The 12,204-nt window shown below is 43.6% G+C and overlaps 1 protein-coding gene across 1 annotated transcript; it reads left to right on the top strand.

Annotated features, from left to right (window-relative positions):
* The first annotated feature begins 4,789 nt into the window (after positions 1 to 4,789).
* Positions 4,790 to 5,743, top strand: LOC133799705 (uncharacterized). Its single transcript, XM_062237707.1, has one exon. It carries the CDS (start codon positions 4,790 to 4,792, stop codon positions 5,741 to 5,743), a length of 954 nt encoding a protein of 317 aa, XP_062093691.1.
* The last annotated feature ends 6,461 nt before the right edge of the window (positions 5,744 to 12,204 follow it).

Genomic DNA, 12,204 nt, shown 5'->3' with positions numbered 1-12,204 from the left:
ACTTAAAAACGTGTTTAGGGTCACCTAGTTCTTTCCACAAAGATTTCATATCTGCGACGGTTCTACTTTTAAGTACTAATCTCTTTCTCTTCTTCTCTTAATTATCTGTTGCCGAAGAACCGCGTCAACACCTCTAATACAAAAAATGCTTATTAAGTACCCTCTATTTTTAAAATTAGTCAAAAATAGTACCTTACAGCCTAATTTGAATAATAATTTTTTGATAATACCTCAAATACTCTTACTTATAGATATTTAAATAATAAAAATAGGATTTATAATATATATATATAGTAATAAATTAAATCATAAAAATTTCTTAATAAAAAGTAATCTGATTAAAAATAATTTGATTTTAAAATAATAAAAAAACTAATTAAAAATATATTTTAATTAATAAAAAATTAAAAAACTGATTTTTTATTTTTTCTATTTCCTTTTCCTTTCTCTCCTTCTCAATGTATTTCCTATCGATCTCTTCTTCTTCTTGTTTCTGATACTCTCGTTCTTCTTCACCTCATTGCCTGTCAAATCCATAAGCTAGTGCTAAAGGTAGAAGGCGACGGAGGGGCGAGCTTTTTCAGTGGATAGAGTTAGACGGCGGACTGGGTTTGAGACGATCTGGGCTGCTGGGTTTCTTCTCGGAACAGGCTAGCAAGGGTGGCGCTTGAAGTCGCGGCAGAGATGGATAGAGCTCACTCGACGCTCGCATTGATGGAGATGTGTGGTGGCGTGATGAACATACTGATTGTTGGTGGTGTGATTATTGTTAGTATTTTAATTTTTGTTAAATCTAAACTGTTATATGTATTTTCTTGTTTACAAAACCCATAAATGAATGTGCCCAATTACCAGTATATGAATAATAGTGTATGAGGAGAGAAATGAACTTCTAGGAAGAAAGAAAAAATATGGCAAAAAAAAAATTTGTTTTTAGTTTTGAGTTGTTTAGTAAAAACATAAGGGAGAATGAGAGAAAGAACGAGAGAATGGAGGGAAATTAGAAGAAAAAAGAGGTTTTTTTTATTAATTAGATTTTTATTATTTAAAATTAGTTTTTCTATTATTTTAAAACCAATTTATTTTTAATCAGATTACTTTTTTGAAACAGGTTTTTATTATTTAATTTATTACTGTTCACTTATATATATTATAAATCTTATTTGTATTATTTAAGTATTTATAACTAAGGGTATTTAAGGTATTATGAAAGAATTATTAACCAAATTTGAGTATAAGGTATCATTCTTGACTGATTTTAGAAATAGAGGGTACCCACCAAGTATTTTTTATATTAGAAGGTACCAAATTTGTATTTCAATAAAATAGAGGGTACCAACTAAGTATATTCCCTATTAAAAATATAGGATAAAAAGTATATATTTCGATAAAACACAGTATATCAAATGAGTATTTGCCCAATAAATTATTAAGTAATCTTGCTCAGTTAAAAAAATTAGAAATCTCTTCTATATAATAAGTGTGTAGATAACGGAAATTATTGGTTTTAACAGTTTTTTATTTTTTTAATGTTAACTTTAACGGAATATTCTTATATTTAACAGAATATTCTTATATTTTAACAGTAGTTTGTAAACACTCAAACTTAAATAAAATAAATTAATTAAATTTTTTAAAATAGGACATTTTTTAGATATTCTACAATAATAAATATTTAAAAATAATAAGTAATTAAATAAATTAAAATATGATATTTTTCAGATATTTTATAATGATAATTATTTTAAAATAATTAAACAAATTAAAATATGATATTTTTGAGATATTTTACAATGATAATTATTTAAAAATAATAAAATCATATGTTTTATAACTTAAATAAAATTTTATTAAACTTAAACTCACTTATTAGAATAATATCATATTAAACATATAATATAATCTGCTCTAAATTAGCAACAAATTGTTTTTTTTTAAAACAAGCAACAAACTTAAATTTAAAATTCACTTATAATATTTAATATTACATTAAACATATAATATATAATATCATGTTGTCACTCCCAAATTAAAAAACTAGAACAAGCATAAGCTTAAACAAAAATAAATAAATTATTTAATTAAAATAGGATATTTATTTCAAAATTTATATGACGTTAATATAAATTTAATAAAAATAATTAATAAATTCTATAAATAAAATTAAACAAACGTGCGTATTGCACGTTGTTTGTATCTAGTAAACTAAAAAATATGAAAGGAAAATTCAAGGCCAATGGCATCTACCTTTCTAACCATTGTTTGTAGTAGCTCTCTAAGAGCACTCCCAATGGAGGAGCTAAAATGTCTAATTCTTTATAATATAGAGAAAAAGTAGTTAAATAGTGTTCCAATAGGTGAAATAAATTTATATTTTTTTACCTAAATGAATAGTATTTCTCTATATGTAGTGAAACACTATTCATCAAGCTATAAATATTTTATTAGTTTTTTATAAACTTTTGTGTATATATATATATATATATGAGTGCGATACTATTATATTTAATTATTTTATTTCTTAAAATGAATCAAATATTTTTTAAAAATATAATATTTAAATGATGTAGATAAAAAATGAAAAAGTTGGTGTATGGTATAATGTAAAAGTTTGAGGTAAATTATAAAAAATATATTTTGGTGATGTATTTTGTAATACACTTTCTCTATAATATTTAGCTAAAACTCACAAAACATCATCCATCGGCTCCTTTATACATATATTTATAATAGCTATGTACAAACTTCAATCAATCCATATCTACATTTACATAATATTTATATATCCTTTATATAATATTTTAATATTATTTTTTTTCTTTATAAGCTTTCTCTCTCTCATTTAGTATATATTTATTAGGGTTTATATATTTTTAGACCCTGTGTTTTGCATCATTACCTGTTTGGACCCTCTGTTTTGACACCCTGTGTTTTGTAAAATGGTTCAAATAGGCCCCTAAACCTGATTTTGATGAACAAAAAATTGAATATAACAATACAGTTCTTAGGCAAAATGACTGTATTTTTATTCTGAGTTGTTAGTTTAATGAATTATTTGTGATTTTAGTTAAAAAAAAACTTTGATCGAAATCAGAATTAGGGGTTTATTTAAACTATTTTAGAAAATAGAAGGTCCAAAAAGTAATTTATTAAAACACAGGATCCAAACAGGTAATGAGCCAAAACACAGGGTCTAAAAAGGCATAAACCATATTTATTATTTATTTTTTCTTTTTCAATTATTTTATTTTTCTTTAATTAATAAATTTTTTTAAAAGATATAATATTTAAATGATGTAGAGAAATATATAGAGAAGCTGATGTATGGTATAATGTAAAACTTAAAGGTAATGTTGGGCCCAAAATATTCGGCCCAAAGTTCTTTCCTCATTTACCGAACATTCAAAACGGATCGTTTTGGCCTGCAGAAGCTCCGAAGGCAGAAGCCACGGGTCAGAGGCGGTCTGCGCCTCTGAACTCCGAATACATAATTTAAAATCAGCATGATTTGGAGGGAAATTCGGTTATCTTTCCTCCACCAATCAAGGGTTTGCTTGAACCAACTAACCATTTTACATTTCTACTCTATAAATATGAGATTCTTATTTGAATAAAGGGATCGAACTTTTTACTGACTTAGGCATCGGAGTGTCTTTCTTGCAGGTATCCCCGACGAGTTAGATATGATCTTCATCACCGAAATAGTGTCAGAGCATCATCTATCATTGGATCATACCTCCAAATATAGAAAGACAATTTGTTGCTACAACAATTGGCGCCGTCTGTGCGAACCTCCGAACGTTTTGGTCTTAGCCACATCGTCGAATCAAGAAATCAAGAACTCTCTTTTTTGCAACCAAGATCTCTCAAACCTTACAGCCATGCTGCCAAAGGGCAACAGAGTGTCGAGTCTGGTTACCCAGGTCGTCCCATCAGCAGACGTAAGCAACCAGATCGACAGGATGTGTCGCCTGTTGGAAGCCAGCCAGCAGAGATCCGACGAAGCAATTAAAACGTTGACCGAAGCTCAGGCTAGGCTCGAAGCTAAGATCGCTGAGCTGCGCAAATCCGCCGACGCTACACGCAGCACCCAAGCCAACAACAATCTCGACTCTGGTAGACCCGAAGTTCCAATCGATCGCATCAGTTCCCCTCAACAAACCACGTACCTCGGTAGCGAAGGATCCCAGGGTCTCCCACCACCCTCCCCAACCCATCTTCGTCTTGGGGTCGAAGAACGACGAGCCCCGCTCTGTGACACACATGTGCGGACCGGAGCAGAGCCCACCCGGTCAGCTCAGCCGACAGCCGAAGTCAGGCCCTAACAAATCGCACAGCGAGCCGCGCATGACTCGCTGAGGACCGTGCTCCCTCGATCCGGTTCTTAGACAATTGGAAAGAAGAGATGATGAGGTAAATGATGCAGATGTTCTCAGACGGGAGGTCCGTTCACACAACCGAGCATATGGATCTGGTGTCAAGAACCACTGAGAAGTCTCCCTTCTCAGAGTGGATTGAGAATGAGCCTAAACCCCGAGATTTCGTCATCCCTTCCCTGCCTGCATTTAATGGAAAGGGAGATCCGTTAAACAACCTGTTCCAATTTCAGCAAAAAATGGCGCTAGAAGCCAACAACGAAGCCATTCAATGCAAGGTCTTTTCAACGACTTTCTCTGGGCCAGCTCTGCTATGGTTCTGACAATTAAAGCCCGGATCCTTCAATAGTTTTAGTGACCTCCGACGCACTTTTCTACAACAATATAGCGCGAACTGTGAGGCACCAAGAACAATGGCAGACCTCTATCGGATCGAGCAGGGGGAGAATGAACATCCGAAGGCATATCTACAAAGTTTCATTGACCTCGTAGATCAAATCCACGATGTCGACCCGATTACCGCAACCAATCTCTTCGTGAAAAGCTTGCAGGTGGGATCTCTCTTACACAAAAATCTCACCATGACACCGCCTTATGACATGGTTGAGGTCCAGACCCGAGCTGAGGGTGTCTTCAGGGTCCTAGAATTTCGAGAGCGTGCACAAAAGAAATCCGCACTTATCTCTGCTCCACCAGCAAATAACCCTCCACCACCTTCTAGAGATGACAAGAGGAAGAGACACCAGACAGACCATGCAAAGGAAGGTAAGAGGCCAAGACAGGACCGACAATCACCGCGATACCCTTCCTTCGAATACACCGTCCCACAAGAAGTCATTTACGAAGAAAATAAAGATAGACCTATCTGGCATGAGCCGTATAAGATTACCACTCCTCTAGACAAAAGGGATAAAAATAGATACTGCCTCTTCCATAAAGATCACGGTCATACGATCACTGAATGTCATAACCTGAACAATCAGATCCAAGCCCTCATGAGAAGTGGGAGGCTAACCCAGTACATTAAGGAGGCAGGCAGACCCGGCACCTCGCAGCATAATCCTTCTTCTGCCCCAGCACCACAAGCAGCAGACCCCGTGCACACAGCCTCTGCAATCCCACAAGAGCCTCTTAAGCAAGTCCCCATGATACATGGGATCGTGGAGCTCACTGAAAACCAAGAGCATGCCACCAAAATCCATAAGAGGATGGAGGAGCGGGTGAAGCGATATAGATCATTAGGCTACGCGGTCAATCTTGTCACTTCAGAGGATAGAAATTATCCAGCCTCTGCAATCGCCTTTACTGACGATGACCTGCAAAGAGTGCACCTACCCCATGACGATCCTCTCGTTATTTCGTTATAGGTCGACCATTTCCAGTTGGGTAGAGTTCTAGTCGACGGGGGCAGTGAGGTTGACATCCTCTTCTGGGAAGCCTTCCAGAAGATGGGGCTAGAGGAAAATCAGATCCGACCCTCTACTACCCCCATTTTGGGATTTAACAGCCAGAGAGTATACCCAAAAGGCGTCGTGCGGTTAACCGTGGTGGCCGCGGAGCGTACCCTGCCAGTAGATTTCCTCATTATAGATTCCATCACAAGCTACAACGCCATCATGGGGAAAAATTGGATCCACAGGATGCAAGGGGTAGTCTCAACTTTGCATCAGGTGATGCGATGCCTCTCGTCCAACGGGCGCTACACCATCGACATCAAGGGATGTCAGAAGTAGGGCAAAAAATGCTTCCTTACCTTGAAAGAAATAAACAATTCTGGCACTTCCTCCCATAATGACAATCCTGACAAATAGCAATTACAGCACGACCTACCAGCATGCCTCAAAGGAATCGATCTAGAAGAAGACCAAGAAAAACCCCAAGTCACACTCGATGACCTAGAGAAAATCTTTCTAGATGACGCTGACCCATCTAAAATAGTGCTGGTAAGTACTAAACTCTCTGAAAATGAAAAATAGACCCTAGTCCAATTTCTCAAAACTAGAGTTGGAACTTTCGCCTGGTCTCCACACGACATACCCAGAATAGACTCCTCCATCATGAGTCACAACCTTAATATATCAAACAGCTTCCCACCCGTCAAGCAGAAGCAGAGGAGGGTTTGAAAGAATGAGCTTCCTTGATGCCTACTCTGGATACAATCAGATCCCAATGAAATCAGAAGATCGGATCCACACAGCTTTCATAACAGAAGGTGGATTGTATTACTACAAAGTTATGCCCTTCGGACTAAAGAATGCAGGCGCAACATACCAAAGGCTGATGCACAAGTTGTTTTCCTCATTGCTTGGGAGAAACATGGAGGTCTATATTGACGACATGGTCATCAAGTCTAAACAAAGCTCTTCACATATAGGCGATTTGACTGAGTGCTTCAACATTCTCGACACTTACAGAATGAAATTGAACCCCTCTAAATGCGCCTTTGGGGTGTCCTCTGGACAGTTCTTAGGATACATGGTCAGCCAGAGGGGCATCGAGGCCAACCCAACACAGATTGCATCCCTCTCAGAAGTCAAAGAACCTAGAACCATCCGAGACATACAGGCTCTGACGGGCAAAATTGTAGCATTAAGCTGGTTCATATCGCGCATGTCCGACCGTTGCCAACCCTTCTTGCAATGCATAAAGAAATCCACCAACACCACCTGGGGAACAGAACAAAGTAAAGCATTGGCAGAGTTGAAAGCTTATTTGAGCTCCCCTCCTATATTGAGCTCCCCCATCGCCAATGAAGATCTATTCTTGTATCTGTCTGTCTCACACTTTGCTGTGAGTTCCGTTCTCTTCCGAGAAGAGGCTAGCCGTCAAAGGCCAGTGTTTTATTGCAGCAAGATGCTTCTGGACGCTGAAACTCGCTACAGTATGATGGAAAAATTGGCACTCGCACTCATCATAGGAAAGAAGAAGTTACGAAAATATTTTGAAAGTCACACCATCATTGTATATACGGACTATCCACTAAAGCAAGTATTGAGTAAACCCGATCTCTCTGGAAGGTTATCTAAATGGGCAATTGAGCTAAGGACGTATGATATACAATTCTCGCCATGAAAAGCAAAAAAAGGACAAGTACTTGCTGACTTCTTGGTTGAAATACAATCCTTCACCCCAGACACCCTGCCTGAATTGTTAGAATCAGAAGATGAATGGGTGTGGACAATGCATACAGATGGGGCATCCAATTCCCAAGGATTCAGTATTGGCCTCGTGTTAAAGGCTCCCTCAGGCCTCAAAATCGAGGAAGCCATTCGTTTAGAACAGTTCACAACGAATAATGAAGCGGAATATGAGGCTCTGATCTATGGTTTAGAACTAGCACGAGACATAGGCATTAAACGTCTGAATGTCAGAGGAGATTCACAGCTTATGATAGAACAAGTGGCTGGGAATTTCGATACCAAAGCACCCCATCTGGCTAGCCTACTACAGAAAGTAACTGACTTGCGATCAAATTTCCACCAGTTCGAACTCGTACAAGTACCAAGGGAGCAAAATCAGAAGGTCGATGCCCTCGCCAAATTAGCCTCTGTAGGAGACTGTACACGCCAATCCTTCATATCTATAAGTCGATCAATCAAAGCTTTGGAAGTCTACTCAACCTCGTCAGAACCCGAGTGCTGGATGGACCCAATCATTCGATACTTGTCCACCTCTGAACTACCCCCTCATCCAAAAGATGCAAAGCTTCTGCGCCTTCGAGCACAACGCTATTCCATGATCCATGGAACGCTATACCGCAAGTCCTTCGATGGCCCCTACCTTCGATGTTTGCGTCCATCAGAAGCTAAAAAACTATTAGAAGAGATACAAGAGGGAGCATGTGGAAATCACACGGGGGGTCGGAGTCTGGCACACAAGGCACTTACAGCGGGGTACTACTGGCCGTACATGATGACAGAAGCACGAGACTATGCCAAAAAATGTGACAATGCCAACTGTTAACCGAGATTTTCGGCAAATCTATTAATGAACAATATTTGCTGGTAAGAATAATAATAATGAAAGTAGAAGATCGACACGGGGTTTTTACGTGGTTGGGGTGTTAACTAGCCTTAGTCCACGAGTCTATATATTAGAGCTAGAAGAAGCTTTTACAATGGAGTTTTCTAGCTATATCTGAACAGAGTTTCTGCCTTCTTTTTTCTCCGACCCCCCTTTACATTGTTCTACAGCTTATATTTATAAGCTGAGGGGAATACCGGGTCTGAGCCGGATCCGACCCGGGCCCATCAGAGAAATGAGTACAAGGGGCCCTTCTAGTGGAGGCCCAATACAAAGAGATATACAATACACGAAATTCAAACCAGCTAAGGCCCAATTGGTTGACCTGAGATACAAGCTTCGCCCGACAAAACGGCGCTTTGGCTCTGACCACTTCGAGTCACGAGGCTGATTCAGGAGACAAGACCGGTCAGGGTACTTGGCTGCGCAGTCCTGACACATCAGTGAGCAATCCCGAGGCGACCCTTTTTGCAGGCGAAAAGTGGGGGACAATGCCCACGCGAAATGAGGCGGCTTCAGGATCCTGGACGCTTGGCCCTTCAACCGGGGAGGAGATGATACAGGTCCGTTTACCTTTGGCCCGCTCCGTTTACCATAGGCCCGGACCACACCAGGGTCCGGGACAGGAATGCGTAGGCCGCGACGGTCCGGGCGCTCTGGACATCGCCGGGACCGTTCTTGCTGAGGACGAACCCAGAGGGATGTCTCGGACCCCTCCAATGGGCCCAGTCTGGAGTCCCTAGTCCGTACCAGTCCCCTTGGGCAATATTCAAACCAAGGGACCCTGGGCCGGGCCCATACGCCGATCTGGTCCTCTGACCGTGGGCCAGGGTAAAGGCCCAAAGCCCCTGCAGGAAATGGGGATAACATTTACCCCCCAAGCCTTCACCCGGGCTTGCCGGGAGGAGGGTTGCATCACCCTCGCGGCGCTCGCCAAGTCGTCTCCCCAGTTCCTGCCCGAGCTAGGAGGCTCGGCCAAAAGGCCGTGGCATTGGTAGGTTGCTTAGCCCGGATCGTTTACCGTGATTCGGGGACGTTTACCTTTGGCATGCTTTACGAAAACGACACACGTGTCGCCATGTGATTGCTGCAAGGGCCTTGAAGAGTCGCCTAGGCCTCCCAAGGGCCGCTAGGCCTAGACTAGGGTGTCAGTGCATGTCACGAGGCGTCACATCCGCACGGGGGGGGGGGGGGTGTCATCATTAATGTCCCTGGAACGAGGTGGACCATAGGATGGGGCGTCTTTTGGCATCCGCCACTCCTGGGCCGTCGGATTTGAGACGTCGAGGATCCAGACCACAAGGACTCACAAATTCCCCCTGTGCGATCCTTGATCGTCAAATGAAGAGGCACCTGACCGTTGGATCGTGGGCCAAAATTTAGGGGCTGGTATAAATACCCCCAGAGAACAACATTCGGCACTTTTCCATCTTCGAACCAGCTTAAGAAAAACCCGAACGCTTGTTGAAGCTTTGCATGTTCGACCTCGCCGACAAAATACTCCGCCGCCTGCTAGTTCTACGCCGTCGCCTGTTTCCCAGAGTCCCGACCTTCGCTCTTCAACCTGACGGCGCTTCTCGGGTTTGTCCCGTCGACGAACTACTGCACCGGCTGTGCTACTTCAAGAACGAGGTTCTGCCATCCTTACGGTCGGACAACCACCAGCCTCAACGGTCGACACCACACAGTAAGTCTTTTTTACCTCTGTTACCAACTTTGTGAACTTATGCTCTCTAGATGTATGCGTCTAAGCTCTGTGCTTTAGGATTCGCTAGGAAGGCTGCCTGGGTTGGGTTGCATCGTACTCGGATGCTTCCCGGACAAGGGGTAGACCTTAGTAGCCTTCTCTCCCGATCAGGGTCCCGGGGCTTTTCGGGGTCCTGGGCCTGATCCGACGGGACTCCAAGCAGTCCTTAGGAGACTCCCTGTACCTTGACCGACTTTTTTGGGTTTAGGTACTGACTGCTTGGTCTTTCTTTCTTTGTTCCCAGATCGTCAGTTATGGCCACGGGCGTTACACTCCATCCTGAAGAAGAGGTCAATAGGGCCCCTGTAGTTGTTCCCGGAACCAAGACGCCCACAGGCAACAGGTGGGAAATGGACGTAACGGCCAACTCGTTCAGGAACTACCGGATGATGCTTCTCCTGGAGACGCGACTGGGCATCGAATCAACCCTGGGCCTCTTCCACAATCGCATGGCCACGCTGGAGGAACGGGTGCACACGTCAGTGGATGGATTCGGGGCCTGGAGCGCCGGCCATATCAGCGCGGGAGCTACGCTCCCGCTTCATGACTATTTCGTGCGGTTCCTGACGTATGTGGGGATCGCACCGTTCCAACTGTTGCCGCAAGCGTACCGCCTGCTTTCTGGGTGGAAGGTGTTCTGTGTCGCGAAGGAGATCGCGGAGCCTACTCCCGCGGAAGTCTTGTATATTCTACAAGTTGGTGCCGCAGGTCAACATCAAAAACAAGAGCCTGGATGGCTTCTACAGGCTACAGCCGCGGAGCGGCTATTCTGCTCCTACCAGCACCTGGACGCACCCTCTAGATGTCAGGCATTACTGGTTCATGATATCCGGGTTCCTTATTGACAAGAACCCCACACTGCTGCTGGACTTCCAGCGAGTGGGTAAGTATCCCTCCAGATCCTCTCTTTTATTCATTTTTTGCTTCCACCTCTTATCGTATCTTCCGGGTCGCAGGTCCCTTCATTCAAACCCCCCTTACCGAGTTCCTCCTGGAAAGGAGGAGGTTCTATGCCAAGCTGACCGCGGAGGAGCTGGATGTTGGGGGCTATGTTAATGATGCCAACCTCCGGCTAATAGGGTTGCTTGCAGCCACCCAAACCATTGTTGTCCCGAGCCTCCGGGACATTCCCTGCGAGAAGGACGCCGATGTCCAGGAACATTTGGCCCTCGACCACATCGCCGAGGTAGTGAGAGCGGCGCGGGCCACCGCAGCCCAGCGTAAGAAGAACCAGCTTCCGGCGGAAGCGGCCACCTCGGAAGAGCTGGAGGAGCTTTTCGAAGACGCCCTACCAAACGCCGGGACACCCGGGGCTAGCGTATCGGGGCGAGGTAACTCCCCACTAATCTTAACTTACGCTCCCCTAATCGGGGACTTAGCTAGGGATAGGCTAGGACCGCCGGGCCCCGCGTTTGGGGCTGACGGGGAGATGAGGCCTTCATCTCCTGTCCCTGTGGGATCAGAGGTCCTAATGTTCCTGTCCGGGTTCCTCCAGTACGGGGGGTTCCTGACCCCGGACGATGCAGGAGATCGTATCCACTCGTTCGCTTTAAGGGAACTGAGTCTCGCCCGGGGCTTAGATGAGGGTTCATCCCGGGCCATTTTTTATTGTGTATTTTCATCTGTTTTGCTTATCGTCCTAACTCCTTTCTCCTGTACTTTTGCAGAGGATTCCGACATGTCTAACCCGGCCAAAGAGATGAGGAGACTCATCAAGGAACGGTCGGCCAAGAAGGCAGCCAGGAGGTCAAACGTTGTGGCGGGCACGGAGCCCCTCCCCACCAGTGCAACACCCGGGATAGTGCCCTGTCCAGGCGAGGCTCTGGCCATGGTTCCCTTCCAGGCCATGGAGCCGGCCGCAGACGTCTCTTCGGACCAGCCCCCGGTGATTGATTTTGAAGCAGGCGAAGCCGTCAGCCGGAGCTCAGGAAAGAGGGGCCCGAAAGTCGACGCCGGGGAAGGCAACCTCGGGAAGAGGCCCCGGACGACGCGGTCGGAAACAGCTGAGGAGTCGCATGGGGAGAGTCGGCTAACCGCGAAGGAGATCCCTGCTCTGCC

Source organism: Humulus lupulus, chromosome 9 (assembly GCF_963169125.1).
Source record: "Humulus lupulus chromosome 9, drHumLupu1.1, whole genome shotgun sequence".
Lineage (NCBI taxonomy): Eukaryota > Viridiplantae > Streptophyta > Magnoliopsida > Rosales > Cannabaceae > Humulus > Humulus lupulus.
Note: the sequence above shows the minus strand (reverse complement) of the source record. Positions and strands in the feature narration are given on the sequence as shown.

What these genes read in the sequence shown, in the direction of transcription:
- LOC133799705 (XM_062237707.1), top strand. Translation starts at nt 4,790, where the DNA reads ATGGCAGACCTCTATCGGATCGAGCAGGGGGAGAATGAACATCCGAAG.